Here is a 17401-nt window from a genome sequence, read left to right as displayed (position 1 = left end):
GGGAGAGCCTCCAACGCCTTGGAGGCGAGAGGACCGTACGCCGCCCCCGACCTCGATCTTGTGAGTCTTGTCGTCCTCTGCTCCCCGGCGGCTGCCTCCACTGCTTTCTTGAAGACCCGAGGAATCCGCACCCGGGGCGTTCTGTTCTTAGGTGCGGGATCGAGGGGATTCTTTCGGAGAGGAGCCATTGAGGCGGGGAGGAAGGGGGCGGACCGGAGGCGGGGAGCCGGGGAACGGGGAAGGAGTGGAGGCGCCGGAGTTGGGGAAGAAGAGTTCAGGTGAGCGAAGCGGGTGGGGGAAGACGACGCCGAGAAGATTGAAAATCGACTCTTTCAGTGGTTTGGAAAGTGGTTCTCTGATGTTGGCAGGTTGATTGTGGTTGACCCGTTGAGGATCAGAAAAGATGCTGTACACACAGAAAAAAAGCATTTCCGCATAAGCGAGGTTTTTTTTCTATGGCAGGTATGACTTTTGGAGTCAAATGGCCGCTAATGAAAATAAAAACCGGGGTGAAGCTCGCCACCCGCTTGCAAAAATTAATTTTTCCACCTTTATTTTTGCAGCTCTCCTCCCTCTCCTCTCTCTCAGCTCTACTCTCCCTCCGCGGCCGGTCGCGATGACGCTGACGCCGACTGCGCCAACAATGCTGACGATGACACCGCCTGGATCTAGGAGGAGAGGGGAGGCGGCGGCGACGAGGAGCTGAGGCTGCGGTGCGGCCGGAGGGGGTGCGGCGGTGGTGGAGCGGCTCCCCTTCCTCTTCTCTCCCTCCGCGGCCAGCCGCGACGACGCCGACGCCGACGATGACGCTGCCTTGATCTAGGGAGGGGAGGGGAGCGGAGGCGGCGGTGTGGCCGAAGACGGCGTCGGCGGTAATGCGGCCGGAGGGGAGGTGTGGCTCCCCTCCCTCTCCTATCCCTCCGTGGCCGGCCACGACGACGCCGACGCCGACTGCAACAACAACACCGACGATGACACCACCTGGATCCGGGGAGGGGAGGGGAGGCGGCGGCGCGGCTGAAGGAGAGGTGCGGCTCCCCTCCCTCTGCTCTCTGGCAGCTCTACTCCTCCGCGCCCGGCAGTGACAACGACGACCACCGCGACTGCAACGACCGCCTGGATCCGGGGAGGGGAGGGTAGGCAGCCATCGGCTAGAGGGGGAGGCCGGCAGAGCCGCTGGCAGGTTGGGGGTGGTGGCGGCGGATTTTATTTTATTCGCTAAAAATATTTTCGCAAGCGGGTGGTTCTACCGTCTATGAAAATAGATGCCGCCTGGAAAAATGAGTTTCACAGGCGGACCGCTGAGCCGCCTGCAAAAATCATCTATTTTTCGTAGGCCTTTGCGTGCCGGTGGTCCTTTCCCCGTATGAAAAAGCTATTTTTGGCCGTCTGGAAAAACGATTTTTCTAGTAGTGACACATTTCGCCCAGGGTTTACGATTCCGACAAGCCCTTCCGTTTCGGGCGCTGGCGGAATTCGGAATTTCGCGAAATCCGGTGGAAAACTGTTAAATTCTGAACAAATTTAATAAATCAAAATTTGAATACAAATTCCCTGAATTTGCCGACAAGTTCTCGAAAACCGGTCGGTTTTGGTAAAATTCCGATCAAATTCATCGAAATTTCGACCAGTAAGTATTTTTCTTTTTTTCTTAATTCCGGTCGGTTTTGGCCCATGTAAGTGTTTCCTTTTTTTTTTGCCAGTAATAATAAAATCCCCACCGTCAATCGGGCAAGAAAAGAAATTACAGCCCGAGTCGTGCATGTTGAAAATGATCGCGAGTTAATTTTCTTTCGATGAAAAGATAAAAAAAAAAAAACAAGAAGGGAGCCCACCCAGCTACCCTGAGCGCTCCGTCCTCCGGCTCGTCGCGCCAAGTGAAGTACACACTGTACACTCTTCCGCCGCCCCCTACGGCCCGCCGCCCCCCCCCGCCCCCCCCCCCCCCCCCCCCCCCGCGCCGCCGGTTCATACCCCTGCCACCTTGGTCCGTCCGGAGATTCGCGCGTCATCAGCCTCCTTCTCAGGTACTATCTCTCGGCTCATTCTCCCTCTCAGTTATTTGCACCAGGGAAAGACCCGGAAGGAGAGGAACATCTCTGTGGTTGCTCTCGTTTTCGGGTGAAATTTTTTTGTCTTTCCGATTATACTGGGAGTAACGATGAGGATTCGATTATCTCTGTAGAATAGGATCCGATTCCGGCTAGGTTTCGGGGTGAACCAATCCTTGTTTCCGGACACTGCTTGCCTACTATATATGTTGGATTGCAGCAGATTGATTGCTTTATTTATCTGCAGAGTTCAGAGGAGTCCGGTTGCCAGCTCGGAGAGCAGCTAGAGGATCGCAGGTAATCTCTCTCTGCCAGCCACAATTATGCTCTGATTTCTCCCCCAAACCTATCTGCATATCAGTATATGGAACAATCTTTTTTTTTTTGTTGTTGTTTTGCTAGAAATTGTTTTATTTGATTAGGGGGAAATTGAAAAGAAAATGCTAAGGTTGAAACACATCAGTGAGTTATGATCTTTTTACAATAGTCAATAGGTACTAGGCAGGATATTAATGATTACAATAGGTACTAGGCAGGAAGTTTGAGTAGGATTTCTCTTAATCTTGATTTTTCTCTCTCCTCCCTTCCAGTCTGCGCCCTTACTAAATCTGGCCATCTATGTTGTTGCAGAACAGGAATGGAGAACAATCTGATTCGTAGAACAAAAAGGCTGAAGCGATGCCATCAGCAGCCCTTCAAACAAAGCAGGGCAAAAGTTCAGTTTGCAGATCTTCCTGAGGTGTGTTTAGAAACGAGAAACCTTCTTCAGGTTTCTGTTTTCAAAAAATAGCTTATCGAAAATAACTTCTACCATGTCCCTCTTGTGCAGGATTTGCTGTGCACAATTTTCTCAAAAATTGCCACTGAAGGATGTTGTGAGGACCAGTGTTTTGTCAAGAAATTGGAGGCACATGTGGACTTGTTGCACAAAACTAAGATTCGATGGTGTTATGGTATCCAGGGATAATATTAATGCAATCTTGCAGCAGCACTCTGGCAAGATTGTTGAAGAGTTTGAGGTGAAGTTTGAATTCGACAGCAAGCTAGTTGATCACCTCAATGGTTTGGTTGATTTTGTTGTATCATCACAGACAAAAAAAATGGCTTTTGATTTAGTGCCAACCAATCCTGTTGGTCTTCTTGATCGATACAGATTTCCCTTTGAGCGTTTCGACAATGGAAGCATCTCCCGTCTACAGCATATTCAGCTTAGCTTTGCATCTTTGGAACTACCTCCCCATTTCAGTGGTTTTCTAAACCTAAGGAATCTTGACCTTCACTTAATACGATCTACTCAGAAGGATCTTCAAGATTTGTTATCACAATGCTTTAATATTGAATGGTTGAGTTTAGTTAGATGCCATATTGGTGGTGAAATAAAGGTGACACATCCATTGCCGCGCCTTCTATACTTACGAGTCACATACTGTGATATAACCAAGTTATAACTTAATGCCATCAACCTCAAAGCTTTTATGTATGATGGGATGCGACATCCTATTGATCTTGGGCATGCTCTGGTACTGAAGGAAGCAAGCCTTCATTTTTTTGGCTCTGTACATCTTGAGGATGCTCTTACTACACTCCCAAGTATGCTTCCATGTGTTCAGTCCCTCAGTTTGGATGCCTATGTACCTCTGACTACTCTCCCAAGTGTGCCTCCTTGTGTTCAGCCGCTCTGTTTGGATGTCTATGTTCCTCTCGAGGTTTGTTGCTACACCTTTGAAGTCATATGCAATTCTTTGCTCAATTCTTTCTTACTATCACCTTTTCAGGTGTCCTCGCTGCTGAAGAACACGTGCAAGTTTTCTCATCTGAAATATTTACAACTAAAATTACGTCTATATTATCATGATTCGGGCAACATCCTCTCTTTGGCCTCTTTTCTCAGGGCCAGTCCTTGCATAGAGAAGTTAGAAATACATGTGAGTACTATATGTTTTCCTATTTGCAGGAAATGCGTTTATTCCATATTTCTTCTTTAATCATTCTGGCTGTTAGCAATGCAGTACTAAGATTTTGATGATCTGTCAATTAATTATCCATGCAATACAAGTCTTCTTATCAATTCCCATTTTCACTCATTGCAGTTCAATTCGTATGCTTTGTCACACTTGTATTATCAGCCTATCAGGAGGCTTCCACAAGGTGAATACGGCTATCTAAAGAACATGCATATTACTGGATTTGTTGCATCGACAGGCGAGCTTGAATCTCTGCTACATGTCGTGGAAAGTGCCTCTATACTTGAAGTTTTGACTATTGAGGCGGCTGGCATGTTAGGGAAAGATATAGATTATGAAGGAAGATTAAAAGTTGAGGAATTGACAAGAAGATACCTTGATGGGATAATGTTACGAAATACAAAGCTCTATATGGCATAAGTTATTGTAGTATAGAAGAGGTGTGCTTGAGATGTATTTGAGGATTCCTGTGTGCAAGGATCTGTTGTTAGCTGTGTGCATGTATTCCATGGATCATTAGTAATTTTCGCAGGCCATATCCTTGATAACTCTATCAGCTGATGGATCATTTTTGATAGCTAATTGTCTAATTGATTAGAAATATATAGCCATAATTGGAAATGATGCGATATTTGTTTTTTTTAATATTAAATGATGTGTTGTTTGTAAAATGCTATATTTTGACCTACTTAATTATGTTAATGGCGTAAGAAAATTAACTCAATGCATGAATTTGAAGGGATTGGTGAGAAGATCAATGAACATATTTGGAGGGATCGATGATTATAGATTTAAGATCCTTCAAAATTTACTTGGTGCAGTTCAAATCATTTGGCCTCAGTAATTTTGTTGACCCCATAGTTCGTTGATGTCTTGCTTATCACTTGTTCTGCTTCATCTTTTGCTTATAAGAAATGTCTTTGTGCCTGTCGGTGGATGGCGAGCGAAAAAAGAAGTTATGTTTTTCAACTGAGAAAAATCTTTGTGCATCTTTTGCTGTCCTTTTGGATTTAGGATCTGAGTTGTGCTAAACTCTAAAACCCAAGAAATCCATTTGATAAAGCTGGTTATTTTATCTTTCTGGAAACTGTCAAAGAACTGACTATCTTGTGCAGGTTACTTGCCTTTAGTTTGGTGAAGGATCGATACTTGCACTTTGGTTTAAAATGTTCTATATATTGTTGTCTCACTTGATTTATTGTGTAACCATAGCTGCTTTCAGTTTTTGTAAGTGCTAATCTGTAACCTTGCTTTGCAGTTCCTGAAGTTGTGAGTCATGGCTGCCAAGCTGGCTTGCCTCCATAGTCTCCATGAACGCCTTGGTACCACCTTCTCATCTCATCCTAATAAGTTGATTGCAGTCTTTTCTAGGTGAAGATCTCCTTTGAATCTGCTCCTGGAAATGGTTGAGTTCTTATTGATCTTTATCCGCATAATTGGTTAGTTCTTAGTAAATTGAGTAGTGAAATGAGAGCATGTTACTGACTCTTAGCTGACAAGGTGATCCATTCCTTTGGGTTTATATAGTTTTTCCTGAGATTGTTATGATGGTGTATGTAATGATCTTTGATGAGATGTAACATATTGATTATGAGTCATGGATCTTGGATGATGTTAAAAATATTGTTTTTAGCTAGAATCAGTAAGAATCTGGTCTATATGGTAATGCCATCAACACAGTTCAGCCACAGGAAGGATGTGAGATCGAAGCATTCGTTCTATTTCTCAAATATCACTCTATGCAGGTATGTTAACAAGGGAAAGGGAGTGCTGTAGCATCACCAGTTGCTTGCTGAGTTTGATGAATTGATGCCTTGATCGAAGCTGACAAAGAGAAATGTGCTTCATTTGAAGACGTTCTGCGTGCTGCCCAAGTATATTTGGCAATGTGCCTACTCCAGCATGGCGACGATAGTCAAATCGAAGTCATCTACCAGCTTTTCTAATTTAATTTCCTTGACTGCATGTAGGAAGCCATTGTGCTGCCCCCATGTGTTGCACTGGCCATCAGGCGGCCAAGGTCTGGTGTCTGGGACTACATTTGGGTGAATGTGAGTGAGTTGGCTGTGGAGGAGCTGAGTGTTCCTGAGTACTTGGAATTCATGGAACAGCTTGTTGATGGACAGTAAGTTCCAGAAAGACGATATGCACATTATAACTGAAGCAACATAACAGTCTGAATTCAACCTCTCCTTTTCTTAAACAGCACCAACAGTTGTTCTCGAGCTTGATTTTGAGCCCTTCAATGCCTCCTTCCCGTGCCTGTTCATGTCCAAGTCCATCGGAGATGGGTGCAGTTCCTTAACCGTCACTTGTCGTCCAAGTTGTTCCAGGACAAAGAGAGCCTCTACCCCTTGCTGAACTTCCTGGAAGACCATGACCACTGTGGGCACGGTCAGAACCTACCAAATGCTTTTCTACTGCATATTTTTTCTTGTTTGAATTGCCTGTTGTTAGTCCTTTAGAAAGCTGACATTCTCTGAAGTTGGCGCCGGACAAAGGTGGCGCCGGAGCCAGAGCGGCAGCGTTTCCCGCGTTGGCGCGGGTCTAGATGGTAGTGCAAAGGGAGCTGGCGGCGGTGGGTCGTCTTCCTCGTTGCCGGTCGGCACCCTCGCCCTTCCTGGAGCTCCTCCCCTTCTTTGTGGGGAGTTTCTAGGCTGGATTGAGGCGGCAACTTGTCAGCGGGGGAAGCCTAGGTTGCTGAAGCAATGCCACCCAGTCCCGGGTTCTCCTTCAGCTAGATTTGGCGAGGAGACTGGCGGGTGGTGGATCGGAGGGGTCCTGGGCCAGCTCTCAGGGATGGAGGTTCGTTGAAGTCAGCCGATGGCGGGGCGTCGGTGCGGTGTGGTGGTAGTCCTGTCGTTGGCAGGACTGGAAGCTGGCCGGCGGAGGGGCGTCGGTCGGGTGTGGCGGAAGCCATGTGCCGCCGATGTTTAGATGGTGGATTCGGATTGGGCGATGGACCACGGCGGTAGGGGATTCCGAGCGAAAGCTTAGCCCAATTTTTTTTGGGCCAACAGTGACTTCGCTTTCGGGCGTGGTAACCCTCCTGAGGGCACTGTTGAGGTACCCCTCCTCCCTCGGCAAGGAGCTCTGGGTGAAAACCTTGTCCAAGGATGACGACGGCGTCTTTCGGCGTCGCAACCCTCGTGAGGGCGTTGTTTTAGAGTCTTCGTGTCGTGGTGGTGTTGTTGGCCCGGTGGCGATCGGTCTCGCATAGCGATGGCCGGTTCGGTGCTTGGCTTCCCTCTCTGTAGCATGTGTTTGGGCGGTTGGCACATGGTTCGGGGCGTGTGCTCTGGTGCATATCCTTCCTCGACAGCCAGCTGTCGATGTAAAACTTTTCTTGTAACCTTTTCTTCCTATCTTAATTACATTGAATGACCTCCTTCGGTCATTCCGGCAAAAACATTCTCTGAAGTTCCACTAAACGATAGGATCTGAATTTCCTCAATCATAATATATTGTTTTCTGTTACAGACCATGATGCTGAATGACAGAATTCAGAGTGTACATATGAATTATAGAGTAATGTGCAGACATGATTTTACTTGATGCAGGTAACCAGGTTGTTGCCTGATGTTATTGGGACTACATGCAGCCAGTGGCTGGAGAAGGTTATTGGAACTGAGCACACTGACATTCTTCGTGTTCCATTCAGAATTCATCTTTCTTTTTTTCTTTCTTTTTTTGCTGCAGGATGTTGCAAACGAAATTATGAGGGAAATGCAGGCCAAATATACCATTTTTCGTGCCAATTAACTGCTGATCATGCCATGACACACAGACTTCACATCATGACCAGCACATTCCAAGAAATTGCTAGAAGGTAAAATTTTACTATTGAGCAGTAGAATATCGCTGCATTGTGGCAACAACTGAAGGAGTATATGATGTTTGATTCCTCTGTTTCTTCAGCAAGGACACTGTTCGGCAGTATGAATCACACATTGCATTCACCCTTCCTGCTCTTGCAATAAGACAGTCAGACTCGGACCATCGCATATTACGCTGGAAGTTCACAAGAGAATGCAAACAATCCGATGAAAATGGCTTTCATAAAGCATATCATATTTCAATTGGCATCAACTTGCAAACCCATTGTAGGCTTCCATCGGATGGCCTAATCAGCCAAAGAAAAAGCCAAATTTTGAATTTTCAAACTTAATTTTGAGATATTTTTAACGTAGTTTCTTTTACAACATTGGCTTTTAAGTCACCAAGAACACATTTATAAAAGTTTCACGTACAAATTCATTTTTATTTCCTAATAAGCCGTTTTGGCTTATTATGGGGACCGCAGTAACCATGTCTAGAGCATTTTGTAACACTAGAACAAATTTGATTGGTACTAGGATATGGTGAAGAACAATGGATCGAGTAGCTTCTGACCAATGACATTTTCTATGCAGTCTCAAAAAAATAAAAAAGGGTCTCTTCGGAGACATCCGATAAAAAAATGAAAAGGAAAAAAAAATGAAGGAATCGAAAACGACACTTGATTTTGGATTGATGATCTGGACTTAAATGGCAGCACCCATTTCAGTGGATCTGATCAACCAACTCTTCACAGACGCCTGGATTGATGACTGATTTCTCTCTTTCCAAATTTCTTAGACGATGAGTAGGATTAGGGTCAGCATAATGCCATTCAAGAATCATCCTAAGCCATTGTGTGAAGAGCGGAATTCATTGACAGCTTCATGTAGTTTGATCCACCTCAAATCATCTCTGCGAATGCACCAACTGAATTTGGCAGTGGGAAATCTAAAGAGAATATGTACTGCATCATCATGCGAAGCACATACAGCACAAAGATCTTACCCAATCCAATTCTCAACAACGTAGACTGAATTCTTTCTCTCCAACCTCTAACCACAAAAAATGCTTAATTTCCATAGGAATGAGTGCTTTCCAGACATCAGACGAGATATAAGATGAAAACGCTAATGCTCTGTACATTGATTTAGATGAAAAACATGTATTACTCTCTAAAGCCCCATAAGATCTGGTAACTATTCTTACAGAAAGAAACTGATGGAGTAAAAACGATCAAGTAATCAACCTAATAATTTCATTCTAATAGATCATGAGAGCCAAAAGATCTTCAGAAAGACAGATTCTCTGCTCGCCTTTCTAACATCTCAGAGTAAGAACATCAAATGTTCAAGATTCTGCAAACCTGAAGCATTACTGGTTGCCTCTCACATGGTAAGAACATCAAGCGGTCAAGATTCTGCAAACCTGAAGCATTATTTTTCCGTGGTGGCTAGTATGAAGAACCCAAGATTGGGGGAAAAAAGAGTCTAAACTGCTAGCAATGCACATGCTCATTTTCCTAAAGGCTACTCCCTCCGTTTCATAATATAAGTCATTTTAGCATTTTTCACATTCATATTAATGTTAATAAATCTAGACATATATATCTATCTAGATTCATTAACATCAATATGAATGTGGGAAATGCTAGAATGACTTACATTATAAAACGGAGGGAGTAACATTTTTTGTGGCCAACAGAGAAATTAGTGACATCAGACTGTCAAAGCACATCGTTTGGAGAAGTGAAACCAGTTTTCACGAAATGTTCAATGATCTCAGTCTGAGTCTCAGGTGATCAAACATTCAAACCTATATCTTAATCGTACGCAAGGGATAAATGGAATTACATACATAGGCACGTAGCTAAGCATCCTGAACTTACACCCATGGCACAAATCCTGAACTAACACATGCCATAAATCCTTATATATTGGCTGTGTTTAGATCCAAAGTTTGGTGTCAAACTTTAGTCCTTTTCCATCACATCAATCTGTCGTACACACACAATTTTTCAGTCACATCATCTCCAATTTCAACCAAAATCCAAACTTTACGCTGAACTAAACACAGCCATTGTTTCCTTCAGATTAAAAAAAAATGTAAGATGCCTGCATACATGGCTGCATCTACCATTTGGATAACATCTGAAAATAATATTTTTTTTAAAAAAAAGCAAATACATTCTACATAGAGGAGATGGATTTTCATGACCTATCTTCTTTCTATATAAAAAAAATATAACCATTTGGGTGGGCCAAATGCAAAAATAAAGGGATAGTGTGTTCTTAATTAAGGGATGAAAATACTTTCCCCTACATATAGAACACATTGTACACATCCATTGACCACAAATCTTAACTAGTACACACGAAAAGTACGAAAGAAAGATACCCACATCACCATCAAAAATTAAGCAAACGGAGCGACGAACCAGACACGATATAATGCTACTGCAACATAGTGTGCGCTATACCACAACACGAGTCCATCAAATCCACAAGCCATTAATAAGTATCGAAGAGTTGCAGCTGGTCACATACAAAATGACCAGAAAAGCACACTTGCAGCACATATAATCCGATCTTGTTACAGCACAGGATGAACACTAACTCTCGGACAAGTCTGAACATTGTCGATCCCATAACCAGCACAGATGACTCAAGAAAAATGGCTCAAATCGCTTACCAGCAGTAGGAAGAAACTCAGCTCGTCGATCAGTCGGCGTAGGAGGCAGCAAGGACGGTGGAAGTGAGGGTAAGAACGACCGTGACAAGCGCAGCGGCGAGGACCAGCTTGGCGAGGAGCTCCACGGTGGTCGTCGCGATCGGCACGTTCCCGGCGGCGGTGGCGGCGGCGCCGGCTCCCCCTTCACCGCGGCCAACAGCACGGACATGGGTGTAGATGAGCGTCATGGAGAGGAAGAACGTCGTCGCTGCAGCAGCTGGACGGAGCACGTGGACAACCGCGACGGCGAGGGGTAGCAAATCTTGGCCGCCGTCGATGGCGCCTGGCTGAGGAGCCAAGAAGACGTGAAGCACGCCGGAAGACAAGAACAGGATGAGGTAAACGACCTGCGGGCGGATCATCCTGTCCACGGCACCGCCGCCTCCGCCGCCGATACGGGCGTAGATGAGTGCGACGGATGTGTGGAAGGCAACCATCGCCGCCGCCGCCGCCAGCAGCATCGTGTGGACCGCGGCGTCAAGCGGCGGAGCTCGAACGAAGCAACTCTCGCCACCCGACTGCAGGTCGACGTAGGGGAAGAATCCGGTGGCGTACATGGACACCAGCAGCCCGAAGAAGGCGGTGACCGAGGGGGCGCTCGCCATGGGGGATGAGCACTTGAGCAGCTTGGGAGGATCAAGATTCTAGAGAGGTGCGGGGTTGCACGAGTGGAGAACGGTTTGGATCGGGGTAAGGTTCGCGGAGGAAGGAAGAAGAAATTTAAAGTGAAGGGTCTCCCACAAAAAGCACAAGAAGAAATCGCGAGCGGCAATAAGGCATCCGCGGCCTGGAGGCAAATATTGCGGCAAAAATCCTCTCTCAAGTTAAAGCCAGAGGAATTGAAAGGGACGGGTTGTTCCGTCGTTGGGTGGGGTGCCGTGCAACATTGCACTGCAGCCAGCAGGTCGGCTGCATTTTCAGGCAGTGGCTTTATTTTTCTAATTTTTTTATGGAATACTACTATTATTGCATGGCAACCATGATAAGGTTATGCTATCTTTGACCAACACTTTTGTAGTATCCATCCACTTATTAGATTTAAGCAAAATTTGACAGTAACAGTTAATTTTGGAGATTTAATTGAGTCTTTTTCTACTGTAGAACATAAGCTTATTACTCAGATGTACACCCTTCGTTAAAAAAAAAAAACAAATCCTGAGAGTACACAGAGGCAGAGTCCTAGAAGATGGAATGTGCTCTTTTTACACATATATATATATATAGGCACACCTGTTTTTTTTTTATATATATAGAGTATACAGGCTCTTTTTACTTTGGTTGTGGCTTGTTTTTTTCTCCACGTGTGGAAAAATCAATTGATGCTCCGAGAAATGACTCCACAGCAATACAACAGTACATAAAGTTGTTATTTCTTCCCAATACATTGACGCTCCCCTTTATATGTTGGGTAATTGGCCTCACTACATTTAGGGGTTCGTTTCGAGAAGCTTTTATCTTTCATCCATATTAACTGAGATAATACTACCCGTATGACCACTAGAGATGGGTGTAAATAACTAACTTAAAGTGATTGTGATCCACTAATATCAACTTGTCAATTTTGGCTTTGTTCTGACGGATTTTTACTCCATGAACCGGTCACTGTTCTTTCGCAGAAAGGCGCATGACACGGTACACCGTACACATCAATTGCATCTACATGATTCGCGTGAGAAAGGAGCGCCTGGATTGAGAGATTCTTCCATTTCACTGCCGCAGAAGACATACGGCAGCAACAAATTCCTCGTTTTAAATCAGGGCTATGCACCATGTACGAGTACTTGACGTTTTTATCAGAGCAATTGGCCGGATCTAAAAGGCAACTACTCTCCATTTCCCCAGCTGAATCGTGTCGCATGGCAGAAAGCCAGGAAGGCAAGGCAAATCTTAACACAGGTAGAACCGTAGAAGTACTAGAAAACGAGCAGGAGATGCAGAGCGAAAGGAGCACTGAAATCCAGAGACCAGAGAAAGGGCACTGCACTGACCTGAAATGTCTGCACACGTAACGGCTGCAGGGCACGCACGGTCAGCTCAGCTATAGCTCCGGCCATGGAAACCGGCTCCAAATCTGCAACCGAGCTCGCAGATTGGCGACCCCGGAACATGGAGAGGCGAGAGCTAGGGGAAAGCTCGATTGAGCAGCAGCCAGTGGTTGACCTGAAGAAGTGGTCTCTCCTCCTAGATTAAGGTATTTAGTAAAGCAAATGGTCAGGACGAGAGCGGCAGCCATCTTTCCCCACCACAAGCACACCCCACTGCACCATGGCACCACCTAGGACGCAGACAGCTCAGAAGACATATAGTATGACAAAGCATGTGTATTTTTTCAGAGATCCAAGTAGTAGCATCGTACTAGTTCACTTTAGCTTACAGACAGGCAGCTAAAGTTCGTTTGTTAAGTTTGGAACCTAGAACAAACTCATCTGGGTGAAACACACGGAGTTTCACTGGAGTTTTACAGGCAGACATGTCACATGTCATCGCACTAGGAGCAGTTCTTGGCAAGGGACAATCAAGCATCAGGGGGACGTTCAAACGGAAGAAGGTTTCGCCAAAAACTCATTTTGCTCTGCTCATCTCACTTTCTCACTTGACAAAAAACGGTGGTGGTGTCCAATCACCATGTGAGCATACGAACCCAAACGAAAAGGAGAATCTGCAACTTTTGAAGGGCCTACTCCGTACATCAATGGGGGGAAAAAGAACAAAACTAACACGAAAGAGGCGGCGTCGCGGCGATGGACGCTGTCAAAGTCGTCCTCACTCCTCAGCGCGAAGAGCTCTCTGACCGGATCAGGGCGGCGCGGCCGTGCAGTGGTCAATTTGCGACACGGTCTCCGCATCAAATCATCTTGTGAGTGAGGACTACTGTAACCAACCAGATGAACTTTAGGATTCCTTCGGGGGAAAAAATACAGAAATTTCAAAGGATTTAAAATCCTATAGAAAAAAATTCCTACAAGATAAAGAATTGAGTTCCTAAAATTCCTTTAAAAATTCCTATATATAGATTGGCATGTATCATGAAAATTTTGGAGAATTCTTAGCATGTGCTGTAACCTCTTGGGATTTTTTGTCTACCTCTCTTCCAAATTCCGTGATTTTCTTGTGCTTCACTCAAACTGTTTTCTATGTACGTAGTTCTCCTATGGTTTTCATTCTTTTAGAATCCAAGGACCATAATATTTTAAATCAGGTGTTTTATTTATTCTCGTGTTTTGAGAATTGAGAATCTTACGTTTTTCAAGAAGTTTGTAAAAGCTAGTACTCCTTCCGTGTTTATTTGTATGATGTTGTTTTTCTTTTAAGCAAAGGGGCAAAGCCCTCCATTTCTATTATAGAAATGGTGCAGCTATTACAGAGAGTCATCCCATTAAACACTAGTGAAGAAACCATATTTGGTGGGTCGACCAGATTTCACAAATAGTCCCGGTTGTATTAAAAACAGGGACTAAAAACACCTGGTTTAAAAGCTACAGGGTACTTTTCAAACTTTAGTACCGGTTGGTGTTACCAACCGGGACTAAAGATATATTTGTAGTCCCGGTTGATAACACCAATCGGAAAAAAAGATCGCCATACGCTCTACTCACCAACCGGGACTAAAGATCTATTTATAGTCCCGGTTGGTAATACCAACCGGGAAAAAGATCGACGCGGAGATCGGAGAGGCGTGCGCGATCGGATCGAGGTATCTCCTCCTCTCCTTTAACTCGTCTCTCGTCCTCTCCTCAACCTTATCTCCTCCTCTCCTTTTTAACTCCTCTCCTCAACCTTATCTATTATTCTCCTTATCTCTATTCCTCTCCTTCTCTCTACTGCCAGGCCGGCGTGAGGGTGGCGGGGCGCGGAGGGCCGGCCGGCGCGGGCAGCGGGGCGCGGTGGGCCGGCCGGCCGGCGCGCGGTGCGGCGGCGCGCTGCGAGGCAGCGGCTTTCTTTTTTTCTTTTTTCTTTTTTGAAGAATCTGAGATTGTTGTGTGATGTATTTGATTGGATATGAGATTGTTGTGTGATGTATTTGACTTATGTGTGATGTGAATATGTGATGAATTTTGTAGAAGTTGTGATGTAATTTTTTTTAAGATTTTGTGATGTACTTGAGTATTTGAGATGATCGATTTGTGGATTTGGAGGCAATTTGAGGATGTTTGATTTGGGATTTTGGGGACAGGATGGGGTGAAATCAATATATTTAAAAACAATGAAGAAAAGAAAAGAATAAAGAGCAACCGGATCTAGCCTCTTTAGTTCCGATTGATAACACTAACCGGGACTAAAAATGCTTTATCTTTAGTCCAGGTTAGTGTTACCAACCGGGACTAAAAATGGATTTTTACTTTCGGTTTTTTCACCCGAGACTAAAGATAACGATCTTTAGTTTCTGGATTCGTAGTCCCGGTTAGAAAATCGGAACTAAGGGGAATTACGAACGGGGGACCCTAATGGGCGATCGCTCGCCTGGAGATGGGGGTAGCGATCAATTCGCCCCCCTCCCTCTCCCTTCCTCCCTCTACCTGATTTCCTTTTTTGTCACCGCATTACTTTCCTATTTTAGTAAATTTATGCACCTAAAATTTATACACCTCAAGTTTACACATCTAAAGTTTAGAGACCCAAAGTTTAGAAGTTAAAAGTTTATATATCCGATTCAAATTTGAATTTGAATTCAAATATTTTTCATATATAGTATTTCTATACATATAAAGTTTATACACCTAAAGTTTATATACCTAAAGTTTATAAGTCAAAAGTTTACAGACATAAAGTTTATAAGTCAAAAGTTTATAAACCTAAAGTTTATATACCCGTTTCAAATTTGAATTTGAATTATATGTGATTCAAATTGAATTCAAATATTTTCTATATATAGTATTTCTATACACCCAAAGTTTATAGACGTAAAGTTTATAAGTCAAAAGTTTACGTACCCGATTCAAATTTGAATTTGAATTCAAATATTTTTTATATATAGTATTTCTATACATAAATATTTCTAACTTTTTGTTTTTTTAATTTTTTTTTGTGATGTACTATAATAGGAAGAGAAGAAGAGGAGGAGAAAGGGGAAGAAGAGAGAGGAGCATAGGGGGAGGCGTGGGGTGATCGCTAGGGCAGCGCGGGGGCGATCACCCGCGCGTTAGGATTTCTGATTACGAACCGGAAGTAAAAACCCTTTCTCTACTAGTCCTTTCTCCACTAGTGAAAGGTTCAAATATAATTGTTGGTTAGTTAAAAATGTATTAACCAACGTCATATATTTCGAGAAGGAGCTGTATTACTAAATTTATGGGACAAAGGATGACCAGCTGTACATCTTCCACCGGTCGAAAATGATATCCGTGTTACCGAGTATGATGTAACAACCCAAGAGATGGCAAAAACTAATATTGTTTTGTCATGTATTAGAGCCAGGCTATTTTTTTCCAGAGAAGGTTTTTTTTACCTGGTCTTTATATCCAACCGGATATATGTGACCTTTTTAAATTTAGAACTTAGCCCTCAAATAATAAATTTGTTCCTATGAAGATTTAAATTCACAACCTTAGGATACTATTTTGGTCACTGCAATCTCTAGGCTATATTCTCTTTTGCACTGGAGCCCGTCCATATCGCTGCTTACCGTCTATATAGTACTGTCCCTTATTTGCCTACTTGTGTTCACTTGATGTACTACTGTTTACGCTTGGACCGGCCGGATGTGTGTAATCTGCCGACAACATCTCATTTTCACAAGAATTTCTTAGCAGCGATTAGGGACTCACAAGTCACAATGCGACGCCTTAGCTGAGACACCCGCATCATATCATACTCTCTCTATCTCATAATATAAGAGATTTTAAGCTTTTACTTACACTGTTTGACCACTCGTCTTATTCAAAAAATATTTGGAATTATTATTTTATTTTTGTGTGACTTACTTTATTATCCAAAGTACTTTAAGCACAACTTTTTATTTTTTATATTTACATAAATTTTTTAAATAAGACGAGTGATCAAACAATAAAAAAACTCAAAATCCCTTATATTATGAGATAGAGGGAGTAGTTGTTAGTAACCCCGGCGGGATCAGCTTTGTTGAATCGTGTTCTCGACTTCTGGTGATCAGAAGACTGAATTTAATCCACATGGTGCAGACAAGAGTGTCCCCGGCCTTACATATATACGGAGTATTTGAGTCTCTATATATTTTCCTCCATTTGTATTACGAAACGGGGGAGTAGCATACACCGTACTCCCTCCGTCCAAAAAAAGACAAACACTGAGTTTCCATGTCCAACGTTTGACTGTCTGTCTTATATGAAATTTTTTTATAATTACTATTTTTATTGTTGTTAGATGATAAAATATAATTAATATTTTATACGTGACTTGTCTTTTTAAATTTTTTTTTATAATTTTTTAAATAAGACGGACGGTTGGAAACTCAAGATTTGTCTTTTTTTTTTTAAGGATGGATGGAGTATTTAATTTGTGAAATCGACAAGATGAATGTGAAGGGAGCTGGCCGTCATCCTGTATCCGGTTCGTGCTCGTCACATCATCAGATGAGGTCTCCATTGGCTGCCTAGGATCTGCGCTAATGATTCCATGATTGAAAAGAGGGGGCAAAAAAAAGAAAAAACTTCGACCCCATTATGCTGTCACACGTCACTGCTGCAGTGACAGATGACTCAATATCATCCGCGTCACTCAAACGTCAATACTACAATTACAAAGGGTTCGCAAACCAAACATTTTCAACTTATCCCATCGAATATTTGAACATATGTATAGAGTATTAAATGTAAAAAAAATAATTACACATATTACGTGTAAATTATGAGGCGAATCTTTTAA

The 17401-nt window shown here is 43.5% G+C and overlaps 2 protein-coding genes and 1 long non-coding RNA gene across 6 annotated transcripts; 1 reads left to right on the top strand and 2 right to left on the bottom strand.

Annotated features, from left to right (window-relative positions):
- Positions 1 to 1814: 1814 nt before the first annotated feature.
- Positions 1815 to 10705, top strand: LOC4340421 (uncharacterized). 4 transcript variants are annotated; one of them, XM_066311526.1, is made up of 11 exons: positions 1815 to 2027; positions 2299 to 2348; positions 2682 to 2790; positions 2881 to 3757; positions 3827 to 3976; positions 4142 to 4199; positions 5274 to 6140; positions 6222 to 6409; positions 7576 to 7632; positions 7715 to 7844; positions 7934 to 10705. In XM_066311526.1, the coding sequence occupies exons 4-7, from the start codon at positions 3527 to 3529 to the stop codon at positions 5318 to 5320; spliced, it is 486 nt and encodes a 161-aa protein (XP_066167623.1). In that variant the 5' UTR covers positions 1815 to 2027; positions 2299 to 2348; positions 2682 to 2790; positions 2881 to 3526; the 3' UTR covers positions 5321 to 6140; positions 6222 to 6409; positions 7576 to 7632; positions 7715 to 7844; positions 7934 to 10705. The 4 variants fall into 4 exon arrangements, with proteins under 4 accessions (XP_066167623.1, XP_066167622.1, XP_015644336.1 ...); XM_066311525.1 differs by having other exon boundaries at positions 7576 to 7844; XM_015788850.2 differs by lacking the exons at positions 5274 to 6140; positions 6222 to 6409; positions 7576 to 7632; positions 7715 to 7844; positions 7934 to 10705 and having other exon boundaries at positions 2881 to 3976; positions 4142 to 4629.
- On the bottom strand, positions 7437 to 13561 carry LOC112939348 (uncharacterized). The gene is made up of 2 exons (XR_010741955.1): positions 12550 to 13561; positions 7437 to 7980 (listed from the first exon to the last, which is right to left on the bottom strand). It is a non-coding gene; the product is annotated as an uncharacterized lncRNA (long non-coding RNA).
- On the bottom strand, positions 10283 to 11356 carry LOC4340420 (uncharacterized). Its single transcript, XM_015788852.3, has one exon. It carries the CDS (start codon positions 11164 to 11166, stop codon positions 10552 to 10554), a length of 615 nt encoding a protein of 204 aa, XP_015644338.1. The 5' UTR covers positions 11167 to 11356; the 3' UTR covers positions 10283 to 10551.
- Positions 13562 to 17401: the final 3840 nt, after the last annotated feature.

This window comes from Oryza sativa, chromosome 6, assembly GCF_034140825.1.
Source record: "Oryza sativa Japonica Group chromosome 6, ASM3414082v1".
NCBI lineage: Eukaryota > Viridiplantae > Streptophyta > Magnoliopsida > Poales > Poaceae > Oryza > Oryza sativa.
This window is presented reverse-complemented; position numbering and strand designations above follow the sequence as displayed.

Excerpts from the sequence above, each read along its gene's own strand:
- LOC4340421 (XM_015788850.2), top strand. The coding sequence starts at position 3,527 with ATGTATGATGGGATGCGACATCCTATTGATCTTGGGCATGCTCTGGTA. Across the intron at positions 3,977-4,141 it reads TAGAGAAGTTAGAAATACAT|TTCAATTCGTATGCTTTGTC; the intron begins GTGAGTACTATA and ends CACTCATTGCAG.
- LOC4340420 (XM_015788852.3), bottom strand. The coding sequence starts at position 11,166 with ATGGCGAGCGCCCCCTCGGTCACCGCCTTCTTCGGGCTGCTGGTGTCC.